The 27288-nt window shown below is 38.2% G+C and overlaps 1 protein-coding gene across 1 annotated transcript in view; it reads left to right on the forward strand.

Annotated features, from left to right (window-relative positions):
• The first annotated feature begins 3514 nt into the window (after positions 1-3514).
• mpped1 (metallophosphoesterase domain containing 1) overlaps positions 3515-27288 on the forward strand; it is a 43284-nt gene continuing 19510 nt past the window's right edge. The window contains exons 1-4 of the mRNA XM_066705262.1: positions 3515-3841; positions 6514-6845; positions 11163-11344; positions 18568-18793. Of these exons, the coding sequence (XP_066561359.1) occupies positions 6691-6845; positions 11163-11344; positions 18568-18793 (563 nt within the window). The 5' untranslated portion in view covers positions 3515-3841; positions 6514-6690. The remainder of the gene's footprint in view (positions 3842-6513; positions 6846-11162; positions 11345-18567; positions 18794-27288) is intronic.

Here is a 27288-nt window from a genome sequence, read left to right on the forward strand (position 1 = left end):
TCATTTACTCTAATGAAACTAAACAAGGAGCTACTACAGCTCCAAAATGGGTAAAATATAATGATTCATATAATACCATTCACAAGGCAGAATATTCTATGAGGGACATTTGCAAGTCAACTTTGTTCTAAATGGAGAAAACAACTTGATCAGCATATATAGAAAAAACTGGAGACATTGTAAGGATGTTACATAATGCATACAAAGGAACAAAGAGGTTTGTTATTCAACATGATTATGACCCTTAACACACAGCCAAATTAAATGAGAAGAAAAGTTGAAAACAAAATGGAATGATTTGGTTTTGTGACAAAGAAGGTTTGCAGTTAAATGCCAGTGCAAGATAACTGTTACAGTTTCTTCTGAGAAAGCTCATACTTTGTTATCCAAATCAGTTCTGGCTATTCCTTTTCAAGTGACACCATAATTTTGACAGTGAATGTGAATGTAGGAGTATACATATATTCTTAAGGATATGTGAACAGTTATTATTTGATCCAATTATTTGAATATGTACGCTGTGTGGATAATCCTGCAGGCTTTCATATCAAGCAAATATAAAGCTATATATTAAATTCCCAGGCAGTGATAGGAGTTTGTGTTTGAAATATGAGCAATAATTTATCAACATTGTCTCAATTTCTAAAAACTCTGCATTTGAATACAGTGAATTATTACAGATTCCCTATCAGTTCCTTATCATTAATTCATATTTTCAGTGTTAGGAGTCTGGAATTACCTTTACATTTAAATCCACACAAACTGACACATTTTAAATGACAGGGTGACAGATTTGAGTGAGTAGAGGACGAAGCATAAACACTAATTATACTATACTTTATCTCCTGTACAAACTGAATTGAATCACGGCACTCCTTCACGAATACTATGTCAAAATTAATTTAAAATATTTTAAAGCTCAGCACACCATGAAGCTTTAACCAAAATCATGGTATTTTTCTAAATGTGACAGCAAAATGAAAGATGCTGAGGATAATGCCACATGTAACCTGCTGCAATTGAAAGGGACTTCTGGCATTTTTCTACAGCTTTTCTCTGTATATAAATCCCCTGCATATGATTTGTAGAATTGTAGTTTTATCTTCTTAGTACTTGGAAGCATCTCTAACGAAGATCCTAAATCACAGTAAGTGAACTAAAAATTACATTCTCAGTTAAAATACATAAAAAACAACATGTATGATAAACAAAGTTCAATTATATTTCAAAATAGGGGGGGGGGAAACAACATTAAAATAATATTATTAGACTAAGAACCATTCATAGGCTTTTTACTTTTTCCAAATTTCCATTAATCCTAGTGGCATTTGTGTTGGATTTAATAATGTCTAATTGTATTCCAATAAAGGACTGTTGGACATTGTCTGATGGCATTGGAATTTCAGAAAGATGGAGTATGTCAGAATCACTCAGAATCCACATACATTATACAGAACAGTGAAGTATCAGTGATTTATTGGAGCGTGGATAAATTACAGAGTTAGGTGTTGTGAGTTCCTGTTGCAGTGCATTGTTTGACCTTTGCCCTGGACCTTTGAGGTACATTTGAGGTCAGGACCTTTTTGAGTTGAAGATGCAAAGCTGTAGTAAAATAGCCTAGAGTTACTTCCGAAATCATGATATTGCATGCAGTAGTGGCTGAACCAATATATTTGGCATCCAACATCTGGACACCAACCACATAAAACACAAAGTTTCTCTGGCCACTCACTGCATATTGACGATCTAGCTTCTGGTGGTGTAGCAGGAGATAGTGGAGGGCACCCCTTCTGCTCTGATGGCTTTAACACACATAGGCCTACATATTGTCTGTAATGTAAAGGGATGCATTGTTATACCTGTATGAAAGTGCATTCCATATTATTTTGCTCGCCTCATAAATCACTGAATTTGTTTTGTTTCTTTCCTGGACTCAAAGAAGAAAAAAAGTAAAACCTCTTTGCAGCTAACATTTTTTACACTGAAGACATTTAAAGTGGAAAAAAGACAAAGTACAACAGAAAATACACATTAAAATGTGCTTTGTTGATCCAACATAAAACTAAATTGACAGTAAAAGATGTTCATGCATACATATAGTCTAATTTACAAGCATTGGCAAGCAAGCAAAGCAGACTATCAACGTTTATGTTAAGACATAGGAGTGACATAAATCAGTATAAAGGTCATGTAGCGTAGGGGTGCACAGACTCATGGGATGCACTCTCATGCTACACAAGTAGTGCAAATACAAGAATCAGCCGCTGGAGACCCACGGTGCTCCACTGCTGCCTGATGTAGAAAGGGAAAGGTTCAATTCCACAATACGCTATATGATGTTTTTCCCGTATTGTGCATGTATTTCCTGAGTATGTGGTTAATGTATGGCTATCTGATTAATTGTCATATACTATAACACATTCAGTGTGGTAAGGTAAAGAATATACACATCAAGACCAAACACATTTTTTCATATAAAACATCAGATGATGTATGTCACCTTCCTCCCTAGATCAAGGCGTTCCTCCAAACTGGATGACTGAGCAAGAAGTAGACTGATCAGCAGGCCAATGGCAACTTTGCAAGATCTACAGGCTTTTATGGCCAAGACTGGTCAAAGTATGCATGTGACAACAAAATCTCAAGCACTCCACAAATCTAGCCTGTATGGTAGGGTGGCAAGAAGGAAGAAATTACTCAAGAAAGCCCAAAAAATACTCAGGAGATTCTGTAGCCAGATTTTGTGCTCTGATTAAAGTACAATTGACAGTTTTTGGCCTACATGCAAAGTGAGAAATCTGAAACTGGGATGGAAGTTCACCTTTTAGCATGACAATGACCCGAAGCACACAGCCAAAGCTACACTGGAGTGGTAAATGTCTTTGATTGGCCCAGTCAGAGCCCCCAACCTCAATCCAATCAAAAATGTGTGTCCATCAACGCTCACCAAGAAACTTGACACAGCTGGAACAGTTTTGAAAAGAAGGATGGACAAATATTGCCAAATCTAGGTGTGCAAATTCAGTGCTATAATTGCTGCCAAAGGTGCTTCCACCAAGAATGAACTCAAATTGTATTTCAGTTTTGTATTTTTAAGATAAATCTGTATCACAAGTGGAGTATGGTATGTACATAAGTGGGACAAACCCTAATTTAAATGCATGAAACAACAAAATGTCAAAATAGTTCAAGAGGTTGTAGACTTTCTCCAGGCACTGAGTATATGTGTGTATGTGTGTGTGGTATACTTTCTAGTGCACTTTTCATGTTTTGTGACTTTCTACTGTAGCTGTGTTCAGACACTTCGTGGTTCCCATTTGCGCAGAACATAATCACAAGATTTCTTTTCTTCAACTGGGATCAAATGCAGTGAGGATTTCTACAACATGGCATATAAACTTACGAGCTGCAAATCAATAAGAATAGACTATATTTTAAAAAAAAAATGCATATAAAACTACCAAATACCCCAGCCATTATAAATGCCATTGATCTGCTGCATTGCCTCCAAGGATGTAGACCTAGATGATGCTGATGGGAAAGGCTTATGATGATCCGCTCATTTAATCGCTCCTGTTGTATCCCCGTTTCCATTCATACGCTTGTGCCGGAGAGGTGGAAAGATCCAGAGCCGAGAGAGAGAGAGAGAGAGAGAGAGAGAGAGAGAGAGAGGAGAGGAGAGGGGGAGTGTCTCGGAGCAGGAACAGCGGAGCAGCCCGAGTGCAGACGGAGCGCAGCGCCATGTGAAACTGCGAGCTCGTCGGGCGGCTGTTGTTACCAGGCAGGTCGGTTTCAAGGCGCCTCTCGGTGCGCGTTTGCCAGCCCGCATCCAGCGACCCAGGTAGGCACTTCTCCCCGGCCTGCATGCGCCCTGTTTTCTGTCTCTTTCTTCTTTCTCTCTCCGGATGTGTGCCCACAAAGTGGCTTCTCGCTGCCGTATTGCACCCGTGTCGCTCAACACGGGAGGACAGACCTCTCGGCTGCGCTCCGGACAGTTGGCGAAGTGTTGCCGCGGCGGACCTGGGCGCCGTCCCCTCGGCATAGTTCATCACCCAGCTCGTCCACTGTTAACTGTTTGCCCTTACGTGTCTCTGCCATCGGTTTCTTACGCGAGGAGTCGTGTTTGGGCTGTTGCGCAGCTCACCTGTCCGTCGTGTCGGCTGCACGCAGGGTGTAATGTACGTGTACGTGTGCGTGTGCGTGTGCGCTTCTGAGGATGTCCGCGCGCAGGAGTGCACGCTTCGGGTGCGAAAAAACGTATTTCAAAATAAACATGCGTGTATTGTCATTAATTCATCCACTTATTAACCTTTAGTTTTAATTATTGTTAATACAAATCCTTTATTCTGTTGTAAATTAATATCCCGAATCATTGTAGTTTTAATTACTACTACTACTACTACTACTACTACTAAAATTATCTATACATTATCTTTACTGGCTATAATCCAGTGCTGCTGCGTTTAATTGTATTATATGTATATAATGCTGTAAAGTTATTCTGCCTACGCACTGTACATACCTTGGCTGTTTTAGTAGTATTTTAGATGTATTAAAGAATATGCAATAAGATTTCAAAATAATTGGCAAAGGCGTGGAAACTGGAAAGTGCAACATTTGAAACAATTGTCTGCAGTATTTGCATGAGATTGAGTCGGATGCTTCTGTACTTCTCAGTCTCCTCACAAGCACAGCCACGGCAGCCTTTTCTCAAGAAGTGCCAGATGACACAGTCAAAAAGTCTGCATATTTGTGTCACACAATGCGATTGATGTCTTTGTAAGTGCATAATTACAGTAGTTAATAATTGTCATATATATATATATATATATATATATATATATATATATATATATATTTTTTTTTTTCTGGCTGCAGTTAATTCCCTATTTTTTTTTCTTTGCAATGTGGCACTGAATAAGACCTGATAGATGTCATTGTGATAAGAAGAAAACTGAGTTATTATGGCTTTAAATTAACACCAATTATATTTCCTAGCAGACACCCATATCTAAGACAACGTACAATACTCACATTAGCCTATATGTTCTTTCTAAACCCTAAAGAGGTAAGAACTGTCAAAAGGGCATTGTTGTCTGTGTGGCTTCCTAACCTGACCTGTGAGGAAACCCCCAACACAGGTCGGGACCTGCTGCCACTTGCAGCTTAATGTCTTCTTGTGTCTATTGTCTATTTCATACTTTTGTTACTGAATCTGTTTGCTAGAGGCATCGGCGTTCCTATTCTTGTGCAAGTGCTGCGGCTTCGTAGTCTTGCCCCTTTGCCAAGGAAGGTGGATGTTTGACACACTGTTATTACAGCTGTCACATGTTGCTGAACTTGAATGTACTGCATCAGTAACGTAGGTGTCTGGTGTTGTAAGTACCTCTTAGGTGGCTCCATTATCAGGTAAACAGAGCCGACGTTGCAAACCAATGCTATAACTTGTCCTAATACTGTCAAGATTACGATTGTTTTTTAACACAAATAAACTCTGGTGGAACTGTCTTTCAGATTACTAATCCAGTATAAGAAACAGTGTGAATATGTCACAGTGGGGACACATACATATTTTAGGGGGTGGACCATGCTAACTTGCAGGGTATCAGTCTAAGAAATGTGATGGAGGGAGCAGGTGAGGTGTCACATAGTGTGAGGGGATTTAGAAATAATTCAACACTGAACAGCGTTTTCGGATGTTTGCACTTTGTTACAAGGACAACTTAATATAAGTCAGGTTTAGTTTAGTCTCTCTCCAGATTGTGGAGTGTGTGGACAATTCTCAATATTACTAAAGCCAGATGCAAAGAATAAGAACAGTATTAACCGAATTATATTAAGGTGAGGGTTTTTGTTGTTGCTGACCTTCTTGAAAAACTATTTATTTTTAATTCTGTGATGTATTATTGAAAATATGAACTGACAGACTTCTTTTCTTAAAGAGCCTTCATTTTCAATGACCTTGAATGCATGCCTTTTATTTCTGACTCTTAAAAATATATACAAATTCCCAATGAAAATTGTTACAAACATGATTTTTAAAACCTTTTGCTGATTTAGCTCCTGTGCACTTGAGGACATTTTCAATAAAAGACTGTCAGGCAAAATACGTATTTGATTTGCTTCGGGCTCTGTGTATAACATACAATTCTATTAAAGCACTGAAACAAAACTGCCTGATATATCGCTTTAAGAAAGTCAGAGTTAACTTGAGACACTAGCGTAAGATGTTCCCGACCTTCCCTCTGGTGACACTGTCAATTATAACAGATACATCCAGGATTTGTTCAAATAATTATTTTCCCTGCTGTACTGCTTACTCTGATACAAGGTTTCCTCAACTCTGGAATATTCATCAAGCCACTGAGTCGGAAAGATTTCTAATGAGTTCCCGAAGCTGAAAGTGTATTATTTTCCCCCCTGGATCTTCCTAAGTGATATTAAATAAAGCCAATCCACACAAACAGATTAGCTGTCAACCCGTTCTGCTCTGTCTCTCCAATCTGCTTCCAGGTGCTTGACAAGGAGAGGCGCTCAGAGAGAGAGAACGAGAGAATAAGAGGAGGTGAGCGGAAGACATGCTTTATGGGCGTGCAGGTAGGGAGGGAGCAAGGGGGGTGAGCTTGTGAGGAGAGGGGACTCGCCGTGTTGCAGACGCACCCGTTACCTTGTTGCATCGGCTCCGAGACCATGGCCTTCACCCTGTCAGAGATCATGGCAGCAAGGAGGCAGCAGCATGCTGGGAGAGTGGCAGTGGACGTGGACGAATATAGCGCCAACCCAACTCAGGCCTTCACCTTCTACAACATCAACCAGGGACGCTTCCAGCCTCCACACGTCCATATGTAAGCCTCTTCTCTGTCTTTTGTTTGAGTTTGTTTGCTTTCATTGCTGTTCTTGTTGTAGGCATTTTGTAGGCTCTCTCCAGCCCTCGTCCTGTAAGGGCAGGCCTTTAAATCGCCCCTTTTGGCAGTTTGATCCTGTTCGACTCTGTGGTCTTCTCAACTGGCAAAGGCCACACTTTTGAAGTGGCCAATGAGATCACGAGCGGGGGAGTTTGAGGCTTTTGATTGGATGGTGATTGGTATAGCTGCGAGAAGAAGGTCTCTCCTTAACAAATAGGGGTAGATAGCATCTTAAAAGGGCTTAGAAGACATTTGTAATTGCACTTGAGTGTAATTCTGTTTTCAGGTAGGATTGCTGAAGCTAAACTGGGTTATCGTTATTCAAAAGTCCCAGATTCCCAGAGGATCTCACACAGTTGTAGTCACTCAAGCATTGCTAGCTCCTAAGGGATACTCCTTTTTATGATGTGTTTGAAGTCATTGTGAGTCAGTATGTGGCATAGGAAAAAAATATATGTATTTCAGTTAGAGCACAGTCTTTCACTTTCTGAACCACAAAAACCAACGGGCCGATTCCTTACCTCACTTCAGCTTGTGATTAATGAATTGTGTTCTTTTAATATATCTAAGCAATGTTTGGAGGAATGAGCTTTACGATGCCAAAATTAAGTTAATCTATTTAAAAATGATTGCTTTAGAAATTAAATTTTAGGTCAAAATTAAACTAATGTTTCTTTAGGTGCTCATTAGAAATTAGATTAAAAGGTTACTTTTAGGTTGATAACAAGAATGTCATTTCTGATAGCAACAACAGAAAAGAACGATCCCAAGACCAGTATGTTGTTTTAACCAGTCACAGTTATGATTAAATACCATGGAGAAAACCTCATTGTGATGTAAAGAATAAAACAACCAGAACATTTGGACATCTGGACAAAGTTTGCACCCTATCCCATCTTTGTGCAAAGAAAAAAATCATGCCGATCTGCTTATCACTCGCAAAATAATGGTACATGTGCAATATCTCACCACCTGTAGTTTTCAATTATGCCAAGAACTACTGTGTAAAAAATGGCAGCTTGAAATGATGAAGTGAAAAAAAAAATGTTCCAAAAAAAATTATGAAATTCAGATGCTTCCGCACCATATTTTTGCTCAACACTTTTCTTTTGTTTAAATGCATACCGTTAACCATTATGTTGTAGAGCTATAACATCGCCATTAAAGCAAAACCTTTTTTCTTTCATTCTTGAGATTTACATGGTTGCTTAGGCGGCTCTTAACGACAGGAGCTGAGAAGAATTTATGCAAGAATCGTATATATACACATTTCTTAAACGGTAATACTGCAAGAATGTTTTTGGTTTTTTTACATAGTAGGAGGAGTGAGAACTTTAGTTCAGGGCTGTATCAGACCTGTTGAGCAACTGATATTTTTATTTTTATTTTTTACATTTATGACACATGCCTTTAAGGGGTTTTTACAATGAAATTTTCACATAAAAGCAGGAGATTAAATTATAGGTAAAGCTTTGATGATCATAAAAGTGGTTGATTTAGGTATGAGGCAACTAATTTTATTTAAATGAAAGCATGCATTCATATTATGTGGCTTGTGTGAGATGAAACCAGCTTCCCTACCCCTCTATGGCATCTAAAATACGGGTGACATGTTCTGTTTAAGTACATGGCTATACAATATGGTAGAATTGAATTAGCAGGTGTAACCACAAGATCTTCTTAGCAGAGTAAAGGTCTGTGCTCCTGCTGTGCTAGAAGAAACAAAGCAGAAATAAAGTGGATTTAAACAGACACACAGTTATAAGATCATTTCTGAAAGAGTAAGCTTTCAAGCTGCCCAGCTAGTTCCTCCTTTAAATTATGTAGCTTGAATTTCTTCACAATTTGTAGCCATAGATAATTTGAATTCTCCTGATCTTCTGTCAGAACTCAACAAAGTCACTTTGGAAGCGAAGGGAATCTTCCGAAGACAGGTATTGCCATCTCAGTGTTGACTTAAACTCAATTCTATTGTGTTCAGACTGTGAAATCTGTCAATCACTCCTCAGATCAGTTCTGGTGACATTAATTGCCATTTTCCACTGACGTGTAGCTGTCCTCATCTGCATTTCTATCCAGTTTTTTTTCTGCAGTTAAGGATTATTTTATATGCAGTCTTTATAACATGCTTTTTGTGATTTAATTAGATTTTTTTGGACAACAATTTAGTGAATTCTGTATGGTAAACCAGTATTCATTCATGTTTGATCCTAGTAGGTGTATTTTTGTGCTGTGCTGTACGATGTCTACATAGCAAAGGCAGGTTTCGATTCAATATGCTTTATTCTGCAAGGCTCCTTCTAGATATGAAGTATGCTCCCATGATTAGATTATGATGTGAGTTTTTTAGTCTTGCTTTTTGTGAGTAGCTTGAGGGATCTGTTGCAGCTGTTCCGCAGGCTGCCCTATATACGCCTCCTTCCTCCGATATAGGCGGGAGGCAGAACAATATGATATTCAGCTAGGGTTTTTTAAATCCAGAGAAAACAGAGAAAGTTGTGAGGGAAACAGAGAGCGTACCAGTTGAAAGAGAAATCAAAATTCATTCCCACCTGTCACATCAAAAACTGTTGTGTGACACCAGAACCAAAGCCAGTTTCTAGTCAGGCTCCCATAACAAACAGTACATGGGAGGTTGAGAACTTGACAAAAAAAAAGTAAAAAATAAAATAAACAAATGTGTCTGCAGGTCCCTTAAGACTCTTATGAAAATTGTCTGAATTCAAATTGTTGCGTGTCAGGGGATCCTAACAGACTTATGAGGTGTGCATACCTGCCAATTTTACAGCTTGCAGCAATTAACTAAAGCATTGAGACTCCTTTAACACTCCAAACTATCGAAAGCAAGAGAACTATCAATACAAGCGATCACAACAGAATCTTAAAAAGCATTTTATTCCTGAATGTTGGGAGTTTTTAGTTTTTTTTGCTGTGTCTTTTTAAAGCAAATTTCCCAGTAAGACAGTGATCTCATTCTCACATCGAAACTTCACTTTCTATAGGAATAGGTGTTTGAGTACATGTTGTAAAATAATATATACCTGAATACAAAATAAATACAACTACTGTAAAACAGGATATGTTTGTGTGAGTGTATGAGTATGTTTATATTCAAATTTGAAAGGGAAACTTTTAACATTTTTTGCTTTATTCCCACAGGACTGATATATTGATGACCAAATCCAAATTGGATCATATTAAGTTTTATTCTGCATTCAGATAGTCCTGAAATATCTATTATTATTATTATTAAATTGTCATCATGCTACACATAACCCCAGTACTGGTTTTGGTGGTAACTTGTCGATTACAAACACAAACAGCTGTCAACGCTTAAAGCTCAGTTACTGTCAGGCTTGTGTACATTCCCAAGTGGAAGAAAGGGGAAATAAAACAAGGGACTTTGGTTGTGTATTCATACGTCATACTCTATGAATGCACTAAAGCTCACCATTTGAGTGGCAGTAACCAATGGCACTACTCAGGGGAGCTCTGAAATGCAGATGTGGGAAAATGTGATTTTCTGCATTATTTGACAGCAACGCTGTAGCTTGTGTGCATTGCAAAATACACACGTTACAATCCACCCCTGAAACTGCTGTGCTACTCACAGCCCTCCTACCTGAAGGGCAAGATGTTTACTTGCTAATCTTCCATGAAAACATTTATCATTTCAAACACTGAAATCTGTTGACCTCTATCAGGGAACGCTTGTTTTAAATGGACACTTTGAGGTTTCTTCTTCAGCTCCCAGGAGGAAGAGTAAATGTTGATCAAATTAGGCTGTTTTGCTTCATGCAGATTGTGTGTTTGAAGACTGCATCTGTATGATGCCAGAGATTTGCACTGTATTAATAAAATGAAGATCAAGCTGTTAACCTTTGTTTTGTGCTATCTGAAAAACAATTACCTTTCTTCCTTATAAATTATTATTTTGAAAGTCCTGGTTCTAATTGTTATCTTCTCTTAGGTGACCCATATGACTCAAGTCTCTAATACACTTTTGAGATTTTCAACTGAAAGATATATATATATATATATACATACTGTAAATTAAGCATCACAGATTTCACAGAGATGAATATTGATACTTCATTACTGTGCTCACCACTCAAGCCTTTATTTTATTGTATTAATTGTATTTTTTACTATGGTGCACAGTAATCAAGCTACAATACTCAATTTAGCAATGGGGAAAATTTATTTCTCCAAGTGACTGAAGAGCCATATGGTCACCCTACTGTTTTCTCTTTGAAGGGTTGATCCACTACCCCATGATGCTCCAAAGCCCCCTGGGTACACCCGGTTTGTGTGCATTTCTGACACTCACTCCAGGACTGACTCCATCCAGATGCCTTATGGAGATGTCTTCATACATGCTGGGGACTTCACTGAGCTAGGCCTGCCGAGCGAAGTGAAGAAATTCAACGATTGGCTCGGTAAGGGGTCCTGTTCGCACCGATCTTTCCAGAATCTTCTTATACAGTGTGCTCAGTGCCACCTCATTTAAATCCACACACTGGATCCGTTTTGTATCTCAAGTGAGCTGCAGCTTCAAGGCAAGGTATTCAGAGTCTGCAACCAAGCACTGCAATGTTAGGCAGAACAGCAAGGACAGATTGTGCTCACTAAATGGAAAGAAATTACACACAGTACTGTAATAAACAAAAAGTGTCCCCCCTCGATTGTTACTGATACACACGAAGGGATAATGGTTGAGTTTTCCGATTTTTTTTTTATTAAGCATTCATATTCTAAAGGTTTTCTCTCTCGTTCTTGCATGTGTAAGTTCATAAACATTTATAAGATATCATTTCTGCTTTCATTAGCTGTGGGGTCTGTCGAATCTGCTGTGGGTGAACAACGTGTGAGCAGTGGACTTTTAAGTTGATTTAATAGTGTATTTGGATTGGACTGTGCTAGATGACAGTTCAACACAATCTTCATATAAAGTCCCGTATAATTGCTTTACAGTGTTTTTTTTTTCTTTGTATCCGAATATTTTGGGGATATGTTTTAATCATGCAGTTGGTTTCAGTAACATTAGCAATTGTTTATTTTCCTTCTTCTTACTGGCCCTGGGGGGGTGGCTGTTTGGGGAAGGGGGTGTTTGCTCCAGGCAGGGCTGCAGTAAGTTGGCAGTGCTAAGAGGAGAGTGGCTTTGCTACTATGCCAAAACTGCTTGCACATCTTGTATCTGACAGGTTCGCAGCGAGTGTGTTTCTTTGTGCAACGAAAGTACCAGAAAGACAAAAAAAGCTATTTTTTTTTAAATTGTATTTGGTGAGCGCTAAAGGGGTAGCTGAAACTTAATTTGCACACAATTGGAAATTCAAATTTTAGAAATGTGTAATGGAGAAGCATTGTTTCGGACCAACATATGTGCTGTGTGGTGGTGGTGTGCCAAGCAACAACCCTGGGTGTCTGTGAGCCTCAGGATGTATCAGGGCTTACAGATAGCTGTTATCCACAGTTCATTAACACGTTCTCTGGCTCTTAGCTGGGACTTAAAGCTACAGTACCCCTCAGTCCTTTCGGATTTTGTATGGTCCTTTGAAATCTGTTTATTACACCATGATCACCTTAGCTCAACCTTCAGTACCTTGTGCATAACAGATATTTATATGTGTACAACAACACGCAGACTCCCCAGTTGTATTATTTTCTGTCAGTTCAAGTTGGATGAGTGCTTGTTTGGTTCCAAACTCCTTAGATTTTCTCTTAACTGGTTGCTTTGTTTTGTGCACGTTTATATATATATATATATATATGAGAGAGAGAGAGAGAGAGAGAGAGAGAGAGATGTAGGTTTCCTATTCCTAACATTTGCAGTTATGGAAATTTTCCTTTTTTTCCCCATAGCATCAAGCAGCCACATATAAATACATTATTACATACATAAATTACATACATTTAGAGAAGATTCATTTCAATTAATGATAAATCTCTGCGTAAAATGTGCTATTTAACATACAGGTATTTTGTGCTTTGCTAAAAAAACTAAATGTGTTTTTTTAGTCACTGATAATTAATTAAATGTAAAAAAACCAGGGCTTTTTGTCACCTTGTAATGCTTACCTCAGTTTTTTATTTGTTCATGCTTTTTCGGTAATCTTTACATTTTAACCATGGAAACAAAAAACAACAGTGTCTTTAGATGTTTTACAGAGATGTTAAATTCCCTGTCAGAAGCAGACATTTATTACCACCATATTTAAAAATTTCTGGCCTGCTGGACAGTAAACTGAATATGTTTCAAGTTTTAGTCCACTATATATTAGTTGCTGCCCAATATGAAAATTATTATTTACTCTCTTTTGACCTTTGTTCACAGTGTTTTGGACTCTGACCAAAACCTCACATTCACCATAACTCACTGTTTTGGCCAGTAAAATATATGAAAAAATTCATATATTTTTTGTAATTGAAAAGATACATAGCTACTACACTTTGAATGTCATCTGTGTTGCTGTTTTTCTGAGAAAAAGTACTGAGATTTATTTTGAATGGTTATGAGCAAAACATGTGAGAAAATACGCTGTGTATAGTGCTTCTTAAATATGAACAATGCCAAAGAGAAAAAGTGGGAACAGGAACTGTTAAATTTGTAAATGTCTGAATGCTTCGGCTCACAAAGAATTCTTCCTTTCACAGATTTCTGTCTTTCTGAAAACAACACTTGATTTTGTACTTGTCTTTTTCGAAGTGTAAATAATATATAAGCTGCCATTTGTGATGTGATGGCTGTGTTTGTTACTAAACACAGGGAGATAAAAGAGGATGAGTGAGAATGCAGCCTCTCGGGCCCAAGCAGTGTCTCCTGCGCTGGCATTTCTCGCTCTCTATCCGTGACCCTCTTTTGGGACAACTTCTTACTTAATCAAGCACTCCACAGACTAACCCACACCCCCTTACACCCCTCCTTTTTGAAAATGTCTACTTTATTCTCTTAGTTCTTTCATAAAACAACTTTATTTGACCATTCAACTTTAATGAGATATTTTTTTTGCACTCTCTCTCTCCCTGTTCTTGAAGTGGTTTTATGTTTTGGTTTTGTTCTCTTTTGTTTTGTTTCCACAATTATGGGAATTATCCTATTGCAGCAGGATCTTAATGGGATATATGACATACTTGGGTTTTGTTTGTTTGTTTTTTTTACATTAGAAAGAAAAGAATTGCAAGTGACAGTAGCTTTAAGGAAACGTCGCTTACTCCGCCTGCCATCTTAAAAACTGTAGCTGGTTGTTGTCTGTTGTCTAAGCCCATATATTTCTCCATTTCATTGTAGCGTTTTTCAAATGATATATTCCTTGTGCCATTTATTTTTTAACGATCGTGAATAGAAATCTTTTAAGTGCAATGTTGCCTTCTAATTAAAATAATATGTGAGTGAAAATAAAAGCAATGTATTGGTTTATAATATTTGTTACTGGCATAGCTGTTCCATTAAAATTTGATTTGCGTAAACCAAATAGCAAAAATGCCTGCACAATTGTTTTTCAGATGTTATTTGTAAAATAAAATAATGATATAGTTAAGACAACTAGGGGAAAGTTAGATTTGTTTTAAACATGACTATAAAGTTTTGTAATTTTAGCCTGATAATGTCAGTCGTAGTGGTGATTTCCCTGAATGGTATTATAAACAGGATGCACAAGCCTATCTATACAGTATCTATGTTTTTGAAGCAGGTGTACAGAAAACACATCTTCCCTGTTGTCGGATGGGAGATAAATGGCAGTGACAGAATCACAAAAGTGTACAAGAGTCTCCTTTTGGGGGAAGTTAAAATGCAAAACTGGGAGGTATACAGAGATTTGAGGGCTTTTATATTTTATGTTTTAAATAAAGCAACCACAACAACAACAACAACAACAACAACAACAACAACAGAAAATGGTGCCAGTAATACTTTGCAGGCTTTCGGAATTCCCCCAGCAATTGTGTTCCCAGCACAAGACACTCACAAACCATGCATTGCGGATTGGAAATGAATAGTCTCAAGTTGCAGCATGACACATTTCTTGCAGTAAGATTGGAACTAGCAGATGTTTATTTGAGGGGAGAAAAAAAAATGACAATGCTGTGCCTTTCAGTAAAGTGTTGATGGATGAAGAAAGGGAGGGCCAGTAGTGATATGCATTTGTTTACTGTAAACCGTTATGTGGAGACCACCTACAAGGCTTAAAATTATCCAGGATTTATATATTTATGTTTTTTTTTTTAATATTATGGCGAGCTGTATGTTACAGTATGTGGGTGTCAGTATTTGAAGAGCTTGTGAAAGAACGGGGACTGCAGGCAATAGATGGCTTTATGCTCACGGGCAACTATAAAGATGGGCTGCTTCTTCATGCTGCCTTCAAGGGACTGAATGCAAAGAAGCAGAAAGCATTTACAGGGGGGCTTTCTTTGTTTGTTTTCTTTTGAAGCCTAACCTTTAATTTTTATGGATAATATGGGTTTATTCGTGTAATTGTTTATTTATTTTAATTCAAGACCCATTTTTTCCACAGCTCTCTTTTATTCTGCTGGTTTTCACATATCATCAGTGGTTGTTTTTTTAGAAAATAATAATTATAATAATAACAATCTTCCACATTATTTAAGACAAAGCTTTTGGAACATTTAATAACACCACAATTCTACTGTCATGTCTCAGCTGGTCTTACCTACATACAGACATGTTCACGTACACTGAAAAAAATGTTTAATTGCTAAAAAAAACGACGATACTGGAGTCACTTTGAAGAATGCAGCCATTCTACTGCAAAACATCGTCCACACAATTGTGTCGCCAAACACCAAACTAATAAAGACGTTACCCAAACATCGACTGGGGCGAATAGTATTAGACACTAGGCATTGCCTCTCTCGAGTTTCAGGGGGGGTATTGTGTTATTCTTTAAAATCCGACAATTATTGCTGCTGAACATTCTATAGCTCCATAATCCCATTCAGCCAACTGAAGCTTTGGTTATGGAGGATTTTTCCGTTTTTCTCGGCATCAAAGGCAAAGGACCACCTACGTGTGCAGACAGACTACATGCGGTGGCCTCCGTTTTCCACAGAGGCCTGTCGTCTCTATGTAAAGAAGTCTTCACTTAATGGCTGTGACGGGATGCATGCTGCCTCCAGTGTTGTGTTGCTGCAGCCAACATGTTTACTTAAACACACTGCCATTAACCTGCAGTTTGCTGCTCTCTGCTCCTGCTCTTACCTATTGGTTTTTACTGTTCTTCAAGCACACTGTTTGTACTCTAACCTGCTTTCCTTTCATTTCCAAGGCATTCACTGTACTACAGGCTGTTTTAGAGTTTTCTTTTTGTTTTGTTGCATTTCATACTGTAGCCTGAATACTTTCCAAAGATGATCAATGCAATTTTACGGAAAGGGATGCAAACCAGATGCATCCTTTAACCATCTCACAATAAGGCTGGCAAAATTGATGTATAAAATATAGTGCTGTGCCAAATGACTGGGTTTTGCTTAGCTTAGCTAGGATACCATTATTTAGAAATGGACGGTATGCGGATTCCTTCTTTTGTTTTGAAAGGAAATTAAATTCTCAGTGTGGTGTAATGCTCTGTCTCCATTTTCCCTTCAGATCTTTTTTGCTTTCTTCTTCATTCTAATGAAGCACACAACTCCAGTCTGAGATGTGAAGTAAGAGCGTTACCAATATTTGAATTCGAGAACATGGCAGGCTTCTGATCTGCAGAACTAGCAATCCATTTTGGAACAAACAAAGGAACCAAACGCTACTGACATAATCAAATGTATTCATTGACAAATACATTTTCAGATCCTTTTTAAAATAACTTCTGAAGGCAACCTCCAGTGATTGACAGTAGCAGTGTGTTTGGTCAATACTCTTGTTTCAATTTTTGTAATTTTTGTGTTTAATTTAATTACTTTCTTTTGAGCTGAAAGGAAGGCTAAGGCAGTCTGGGATGATTCAGGCTGAGATTTAAACTGCTATTTGTTGTACAAAGCAGCTTTTGAAATGAAAGACAAAGCCAGGCAGACACAGCAACTAACAACAACAGCCACTGTAAAGTCTTTTGCAAGCATAGATTAGTCTTTGACACAAAAAACCCTCCCATTTTAATATAAAAGGTATTTTTATACATATTTTTTTCAAGTGTTTTCCTTATTTCACATAGACTTAGACAGATTGGTATAAAAGCATTTTTGTTTAGTCTTTTTCCAAAATGTTAATTTGTGAAATTCTGTTTTGTTCTTTAATATAATTGAACGATCTGTAAGCAGAGATGATCGAACAGTATTTCATGCACATATGTATGAATTCAATGGTCAAATAGAACTTGGGGATAATGTGTAGTAATTAAACACAAACAATGTTTTGGTGGATTGGATTTCAAAGCAAAAAAGCGAAATACTGTTTTAGCATTCTAAATTCTCACAATACACGTATTTGTCATCAGATTGCTGCCTTTTAAATCTAATTCCATCACATAGCCCAGAAATTATTAAGATGTGTCTATCCGCAGTCCATTATAAGTTTGAAAGCAAAAGTAAGAGAAATCAAATAAAGACTTTATTATTTGACTGTATTCAAATGATTGAGGTGGAAATCATGTTTTGGAGAGATTTCTCCCACATACCCCGAAAGACTGACTGTCTCTGTGAGTGGACAGCAGTCCATTTTGCAAGACTTGCGGTAGGTGCATCCTTGTGGTATTAAAATTGTACTCTGCTGGAGATGGTATTGTGTTCAGTTCACTACAACACTGATGTCTTCTTCTAAATCATTTATATCATAAATCCTGAAAAATACTGTCTTTTGTAGCTTTTGTACCAGACTGAATTGCATCAGACTTCAAGAGGGAACTCTTTTTTGTGGTTGCAAGAACAGGTTAATAGCTGAACAGTGTCCTTTTTGGGAGATGGCGTGAGGCTTAAGAATACAGTAATTCTTCCATTCTTGCTGGCTTCAGAGCACAGCACTGATAATGTCTACCAAAACAGCTGCTCTATTAGTTTCTCAAAGTCTTAAACTTTATTAGCCCTGGTTGCACATTCATATTTTCATAGTATCGTCCTGTTAAACCAATTACTTCCCAACTTGTTTAACTGTCATGTTACCTCTTAGGTCATTTGATGGCATTACTGTTTGTTTTTTGAGCCTCACAATCCTGTATTTCAAAAGCATATGTGCTGCTTTTTTGAACGACCTTTTACTGCCCTGAAAAAGCCATCAGTAACTTGTAATCTGTGGCACTGTACCCTTCGTGTGACCCAATGCATTGAATTTGTCACATATAATTGTTTGGTAGAAGTTATACAGTTTGAGGTAAAGCCTGAAACTCCGGGTAGATGAAGTCAGTTTGACATAAAAAGAAAGAAAGGAAATTAAACTATGAATGACGTAAATTAAAAGGTATGCAATAGAAGTCGTCATCAGTGATTGGATTATTGTGACTGGGATTGAAACCATGAAGTAAAAGAAAAATACTGCTTTCTTCACAACCTGCATTACTTAGGAATTTTCCGTGCTGTCAGTCATGGCTTCAGATCTTGAAGCAATTGCATTCTGATACCAGCGTAAATCCCTCAAACTGCACAAATAAGACTGAGGCTGACAAAAGTTTTGTTTGTGTCAAACACCTCACTCTATTCTCATCTGGTCTCTTTCCAGGTACCCTGCCCTACGAATACAAAATAGTCATTGCAGGAAATCATGAGCTGACCTTCGACCAGGAGTTTATGGCCGACTTGATCAAGCAGGACTTCTATTATTTTCCATCAGCATCTAAGCTGAAGCCGGAGAACTATGAAAACGTCCAGTCGCTGCTGACAAACTGCATCTACCTGCAGGACTCGGAGGTGAACGTGAGGGGCTTCAGGGTGTATGGATCACCATGGTAAGTGCGATTGTTCAGTTGTAAGGTGGTTGGTATATTTTGGTTGTTGTGGTGGTTCTTGTTTGATATCCTAAGCCTTTTGTCCCTAGAATTAATGTTGTTATCTGTGGGGTAAAAAGTCTGCACCTTTGTTCTCTATCCTTTATATTCAGCTTACTTTATCTTTGTTGTTTGCAAGATCTATTTTGACCCTCCCAGCTTTATTTCAACTGGTTCCAGGGCCTCTATCTCTCAAACTATTATTTTTAACCACTATCAGCACGATTGCTTACAAAAGAGTTGGGCACATTCATTTTACTGGTCAATAATGCCAGATACTGCAAATGCATATATGCATATATATATATATATATATACACTCACCTAAAGGATTATTAGGAACACCTGTTCAATTTCTCATTAATGCAATTATCTAACCAACCAATCACATGGCAGTTGCTTCAATGCATTTAGGGGTGTGGTCCTGGTCAAGACAATCTCCTGAACTCCAAACTGAATGTCCGAATGGGAAAGAAAGGTGATTTAAGCAATTTTGAGCGTGGCATGGTTGTTGGTGCCAGACGGGCCGGTCTGAGTATTTCACAATCTGCTCAGTTACTGGGATTTTCACGCACAACCATTTCTAGGGTTTACAAAGAATGGTGTGAAAAGGGAAAAACATCCAGTATGCGGCAGTCCTGTGGGCGAAAATGCCTTGTTGATGCTAGAGGTCAGAGGAGAATGGGCCGACTGATTCAAGCTGATAGAAGAGCAACTTTGACTGAAATAACCACTCGTTACAACCGAGGTATGCAGAAAAGCATTTGTGAAGCCACAACACGTACAACCTTGAGGCGGATGGGCTACAACAGCAGAAGACCCCACCGGGTACCACTCATCTCCACTACAAATAGGAAAAAGAGGCTACAATTTGCACAAGCTCACCAAAATTGGACAGTTGAAGACTGGAAAAATGTTGCCTGGTCTGATGAGTCTCGATTTCTGTTGAGACATTCAGATGGTAGAGTCAGAATTTGGCGTAAACAGAATGAGAACATGGATCCATCATGGCTTGTTACCACTGTGCAGGCTGGTGGTGGTGGTGTAATGGTGTGGGGGATGTTTTCTTGGCACACTTTAGGCCCCTTAGTGCCAATTGGGCATCGTTTAAATGCCACGGCCTACCTGAGCATTGTTTCTGACCATGTCCATCCCTTTATGACCACCATGTACCCATCCTCTGATGGCTACTTCCAGCAGGATAATGCACCATGTCACAAAGGTCGAATCATTTCAAATTGGTTTCTTGAACATGACAATGAGTTCACTGTACTAAACTGGCCCCCACAGTCACCAGATCTCAACCCAATAGAGCATCTTTGGGATGTGGTGGAACGGGAGCTTCGTGCCCTGGATGTGCATCCCACAAATCTCCATCAACTGCAAGATGCTATCCTATCAATATGGGCCAACATTTCTAAAGAATGCTTTCAGCACCTTGTTGAATCAATGCCACGTAGAATTAAGGCAGTTCTGAAGGCGAAAGGGGGTCAAACACAGTATTAGTATGGTGTTCCTAATAATCCTTTAGGTGAGTGTATATATATATATATATATATATATATATATATGCATTTGCAGTATCTGGCATTATATATATATATATATATATATATATATATATAGCTTGAACATACATGAGAGTCGGCGTAAAGCACAGTCAAGTCCAAGTTTTTAGTGTGAGAAAATTGGAAGAATCTTACCAACAGATGTTTCATTCAGGCCAAAATCCTGGACCTGCCGAATTGCCATCCTGTGTAAACAGTGTGTAAGCACAGCTGACACGTTGGGTCTCAATGAGACTCCGCACAAAATCCCAAACAAAATTTACAAAGTCCTCAGTCCAAGTCACAGATTAACAACATAGACAGTCCCATCTATTATTAGGCTGAGCATGATATCAGCTTTGCAAAGAAATGGTGATAGTTATAAAGAAAAAGAAAAATATATGGTTAATAACAGGTAGCTATACAGGAAGGAAACCTACTGATTCATTCTAGAATCAGATGCCCTAGTGTCATAGGCTGGAACAAATAACTTCAGCAACAAATTAAGATGTGTCAACATTTCTACCTGGTAGATATCATTCTGTGTCTGTTTTGTGACTTTATATTTAGGAAGAACAATCCATCTCTAAACAGCTACTTAGGGGTTGTGTGAATGACAGGCAGCGCATAGTTCATTCATTGAGTGTTTCATACATTTCTTGCTGGAGGCAAGATGTGCGTATGTCCCAGCCCACAAGAAGATATACTGCTGGCAGCAGCAGTGTATCCCAACATATCCATTTGGAATCCGTAATTTCATATTAAGTGTGTTTTACATTAATTTAACTGGGTTACAATTTGGCTAACCGAAAGGATGACAAAAAGCAGTGGGATGTCTGTCTGTCCTCCCTGACAGAGTTGGGCAAGATAGCTGGTGGCAGACCTCTTATCTCTAATGGGAACAGTGGGACAAAGCCACTAAAATCTAGTCTCCATGGTGATTTTTTTTCAAATGAGCACGATTTATGGACTGCAGCCGTTACTGCTTCGGGGCCCTCAGTTTGATGTACATCTCCACTGAATCAACTCTAACTGGGAGTGAAACTTGATCTCTCAATCCAAAGTGTTTGTGCTACCCATCTCTCTGCCCATCTCCTGGTGTGCCTGTTGCTTTTTTTGTTTATTTGCTTTTTGCCCAGTAAAGCAATCTCAATCATCCCCCTTACCTTGACCTCTTGACCATCTAAACGAAAGCCCTGTGTCTCCCAATCGTGACAATTGAATTTTTTCGCCAAACAGAGCATCGAAATAAATAAACAAATAAGACAACAGACAACAAGGGTGGAAATGATTTCCACAGCTGATGGTAATGCAACTTTACAAGTAATTTGTCATTGGTATATCAGAGCCTCGCCACATTTTAATAATACAAAGAAACGCCTGGAACAAGGAAAGAAAAAGGATAATTCTCATGTGGGAGGCAGGAATTAACAATAGAGTTGTCCTTTTAAAGCCTCAAACTACACACTGCTTTAGAACCTGAAAATTACAGCTGGCGAAGGGTACAAGTGATTACATTTAAGAAAAGAATGTTCATTTTTATCAGACACTGTTTTCAAATTGTTTATACCTCTGGTCACGGTTACCGAGTCCCCAGAGCATTATGAATGTTTAGTTTTTTTCATTTTGTTTTGTTTTGTTTATTTATTTATTTTTGTCTCACCAGCCATGTTTATTCGAATTAGAAAATTAATTTGTGTCCTCTCCCACAGGCCCCCACCTGTTTACTAGGGAGATAAGGTAGTTATTGATGTTCTTTAGGTTTGATTCTTCAGCTTAATGAGACCTTGTCTTTTTCTAAACCATTTATATATTCATCACAGGTCTGTTTATTTAATTTAGCACCAGGGAATCTAAACTTTAGTTACCCAGGGGAGGTTAAACAGCAGATGTCAGGTATGGACTTGGTCACTATACACCTATAGTGGTGTATAGCATTATCCACATTCACCAAATCTGATGTTACATTTCCTACATGGTTTATCTACTTGATTTATTTTAAATCCATTCATGAGTTGTGACTGGTACAGCTAGATTGTGACAATGAGAAGCAAATCTTCCCTCTGACTTCTTAGGAGTCCTGGTGCTTACAAAGTGATAGCCTTTATCAAATTATTAATACATGCTGTCAGGACCAATAACAGTTAAATAAAAGCATTGATTGTGAGGGACAAAGTGACCTTTGCTGACCTTATTACCACAACGGTGGAGATTTAAAAAGGCAATGGGGGAAGAAATGGCTTTTAATAAATGTAAATTACCAAAAGCATCACTGATTACCCTGTGTGAAAATCATTAGCAAGGAAGATGCAAAAGACTTCTTAATTATATTTTTAATTATTAAGGCTTTGGTTTGCCTCTACCATGGCCTAATTAAGACACTTCATCAAAAAGCATTCGCTCCCACGTCTTCCATGCTCTGTTTTACAAAGGTGAATACCTGCACCAGTATTTTATTTAGCATTCATTACAGAATGGTGTAACGTTTTCATTCATAAGATGTGTTTCACAGAAGCAAAGAGTTTGTCCATTTTCCCTCTTGTTCGAGAGCTGCGGGTAGTTGTAAAAGTACCCACCTCCTGTGTTTTAATTGAAAGATCAAGCCCTTTACGTCGTCTTTGTGGAGTCATTGTTATTCATTGCGGATAGCTCCTGAGCAGATGCACTAAAGATCGATATGTTATGCCATTTAACAATATACTCCAAGTTGGAATCTGAATGTATTTTCTCTTGTAAAATAATGACTCTGTGTCTATATTTTTTCTAATAAAGTTACATTTCAGTCTTGAGAACGGGATAACACTAGTCAGAGAAATGTGACAGGAACTCTCGGGAGAAGCAGCCGGATCTGAGAAGAGACTCAGCATGCTTGCACATCGTCTTTACATCCACAATCCAGCATCCCCCTTCTCTCCTTTTTCTGAGCATTGCTATTTAACATCTTTCTAAATTAACATCTGAAGTGTGCCAGTGTCCCAAAGCAGCCCCCAGTCCCCTCTGTTAATGGAAGTGATGGCAGCAAGTGCATAACTCTCTGAAGTGGGGGTGGGGGGATATAATAGTCTAGAAGAGCATATGGAAAAAATTATAGCTCTCATTATTAAACACTGCAACTTTTGAAAGCATCCTGTCAGTTAAAATCAGAAGACACTGGAGAAAATAGCATTCAAGTGGGTTTTCCTGCTTTGCAAGTTTCCTTTCTTTTATTCAGAACTATCTGAAAAGGATGCCAATTACACAGAAAAAATCTACATTGGTGTCGAAGTGCTTTGTATGTGGGTGAGTCTTGAAAATGCTCACGGTGGCAATTCCTTTGGGTTGTTTTCTAAATTACCTGTAAAATACCCTCCAGGGGCCAGGCTGTTACACTTACTGCTGCTGTGAGTGCCGTCATCTTGGGCATTCATCTCTTCTATTACCGAAGCATCTCAGAGGCCTTTTCTGCCATTTTCAGGAAAACAAAGGATCTATTTAATGTCAAAGCTGGTGCTTCAAGGAAAGATTATAGTCCTGTATATGAATACATGAGCAAAGCGTGCTAATAATGAATTATTGAGAAGCAAAAAAGGGCAATGATTGGAGCTCTTGCAACCTGCATAGACTGATAGGGCATTATCATACTCATTTGCAAGTGCTCAAGGTGGCAACACTTATCCTTTAAATGTTTTCCTGACCCGACAACAGCCGCCCACTGGGTAAGAGGTCAAAGGCTGTACCCTTGTGGAGAAGGATTGCTTTGTAATGGAGTGATACCGCGAATGAGCCCTGCTATTTGATTTGGCACACGGCTCTGTACGACATGAAGCTCAATGCCACATTCAGCTGCAGGTCTCCTATGACCTGGCAGACTCCAGTATCCCACTCTGCCAAGCTGCTCATGTACAGAGAGCAAGGTTCAACTTGGCTCGTCCCCACCTCATGCCGTAGCCTTACAGCGGGAGTGCTTATTTGAGGCGATACCATGTCAGACTGCTCAGTGAGGTGGAAGATGCCAGTTCACCGTCCCCAAAATGTTCCCGATTGGATGCTAAAAACAGAGCCATCAGGGTTCACCACAGGATGAGGCAGTGGGTATGAGAAAAAAATATTTCTAGAGAGGACCAAGCCAGTTTTGAACGTACAGGATTAGCTAGGAGATATAACCATTCTTGCTTGTCTTCCTAATTGTTTTCACTCTCGAAGCATGCTTGGGGTTTGTCACAGTCGCCAGCCTCTAGTCCGCAGTCGCTTCATCTCGTTCCTCTTTGTTTGCAATTTGGACAAAACCAGAATGACCTCAGAGCTCTCGCAATACGCTGCTTTTTTTAATCACGGGTTAAATTAAAAGTTAAGAATTTTGTAATATATATTTGGGGTTTAGAAAACTTTAAAAGATTTTTGTCTCCTGGGTTTTTACACATTCTAATTTCCAACTAAATGGGACATCTGTTTCAGAAAAGGAAGATTTGCCACCGTTGCTAAGGCAACTATCACTCTGTAGGAAAAAAAAAATGGTTTCAACAGCTTTACGGACAGAATTAGACAGAATTTAGTAGATGAAACACATTTCCTTTTTGCAAGACACACAGTACTGAAACACTAATAGCAGTACAGGTTTTTTTTTCTACTCTCCAAGAACTGCAGCATCAACAATATAAAAGTAACCTTAAATAAAAAATGGATATATCACTCAGAACCCGGATACCAATTAGAAGCACAAAAAAAAAAAAAATGGGAATCGTTCTCTCTAAACATCTAAACCTTCTTTATCTTTTCTTCTTAAGTAAAAAGGGCTTCGTTCTTTATGGTAATTGATCATTATTTATTATAAAAACAGTTTGTTCTAGACAGCATGGATAAATACTAGTTAAGGGATTGTAATTCAGCCTCAAGAATAGTGGGGTTCTGAACACAGAAGGACTGGATTATCTACGATCGGCGGTAGACTCCTTACTCAATAAAAGACAGAAATGTCAGAATCACTCTTTATGTTGAGAAGAATATGCATTTACTTTTACCCTCAGCTTTCTGAACCTTTTCAGCAAATTACAAATTACAACACTTGCTATGGTTATTATGTTGTCTTTTTTTATTGTAATTGGGCTAATGTGACCTATTTTCATTTCTTAAGCCTCATACTCTCATTGAGATTAAAATAAACAAATTATGTGTATTTATTTGTATGCCTTTATTGTTAAATGTAGAGGTTCTAACATCTATTGATTTATCATTATTTATCCGACAGTGTTGGGCACTGGCAGAGTTAACATGTTGGCCATTTGCACTGGTGCTCTGTTGTTAGTACATTATGAAATGTTAGAGAGTTAATTCATTGCAAACATCTGATTCAGCCTTGAAAGTCATCACCAGTGTAGAAGCTTGTGAAATCAAGCCTTTATTTAACCAGTGCAGAATCTGCAAATGATAACAACATCTTATGGGATGCAAAGTAAAGCGTAATGCAACTAGTTGAACACAAATTCCTTATCGAGAATACGGATAATACTGGAATATCCATGTTGTGATATTTACGTGAATTATCTGAACAGGGTTGGGGTCAATTCCAATTTTTCCATTCCAATTCCTTTTGTAATTCCTTTTTGAATTCAGTTCTAATTCCAGTAGAATATATTATGTCAACAGCAAAAATAATTGGAATTGGAACTTGGAATGGGTCTGAAAAAGGGAATTGGTCCCTCACCATGGATCTGAAACCATAACAGAGTTTGATTCCTTCCCAACCATTGAGAGGACAAATGCTTGCTTATAACTTGATGTGATCAGATGATGAAGATATAACTGATTTGAGAAAATCTTGTTTTAACTTGTGGTGCCTTGATTTCAGATTTGTCTGTTTTGCATTTAGTTTTGTTTGGTGCGCTTAGAAATCACTGTGTCCACAGCCATTACTTTTGTGGGGCAGAAGAAGCTTATCTTGCACATTCCACACCATAAAACAAAAGAAAGTCCCAGAGGCAGCTAGTCTTCAAGTGCCATGTGAATTGTTTCCTCATGATCAATATAATTTTAAAAATGCCATTGTACACCACAGCAAGAATTGAACTTGAGTCTCAAGAGATTTTGTAGTAAAGACTATTTATCTGTTGTAATCTTATGTTATTCTCCAGACCAAAAACATATACACAAAAAAAAGAGCAAAAGCTGGACTCTACATAGTAATGCACATAGTTCCCTTAACGATATTAAGACTTTGTTTCCCAAAAAATGGTAAAGACAGATATTTCAATATTCCCTCTTGTAAATGACTATGATTTGAGTAATATGCATTAGTGTGGATGATTAATCTTCCTAAATCAGAAATGCATATTGTGAAATTGATGGCCGGAACATCGTGAGGAATGTGTTCATGATTTTACTATTTAAAAACCTCCACTCTTTTACATGACTGGATACTGCATTTGTATAGTATGGGACACAGTAATGGTTATCATTGGTATGTGTAATTAGAGGACTGTTTATGTTCATCATTACAATACATACATGTATAGATATCATGACCATCATCAGCCTTCATCAGTCCACTGCTGGATGAAGGCCTGCCCAAGATTTTTCCACTTGTTTCGAAGTACACGTCTATTTTCCAGATCACACCACCAAATATTCTTATCTTATATTCCCATATATATATATATATATATATATATATATATACATTCTTTTTCTGTAGTGTGTGAATATTGCTTTGTGTCAATGTTGTAGTGCTCTGTGGGTTAAAGGTTCTCTTTGGGAGATCATTAAAATAAATAAATAAATAAATAAATAAATAAATAACAGCTATGAGCTTTAGTGTTTTATCTCCATCCTCAGACCCCATCGGGCCTGGCAGCCACCTCTCCCTATGAAACAGATTTGACATAGCTGCAGGCTGCGCCATATGACAATTTGTGGTTCAGCCTTTTTGCACCTGCT

Source organism: Amia ocellicauda, chromosome 5 (assembly GCF_036373705.1).
Source record: "Amia ocellicauda isolate fAmiCal2 chromosome 5, fAmiCal2.hap1, whole genome shotgun sequence".
NCBI classification, from domain to species: Eukaryota; Metazoa; Chordata; class Actinopteri; order Amiiformes; family Amiidae; genus Amia; species Amia ocellicauda.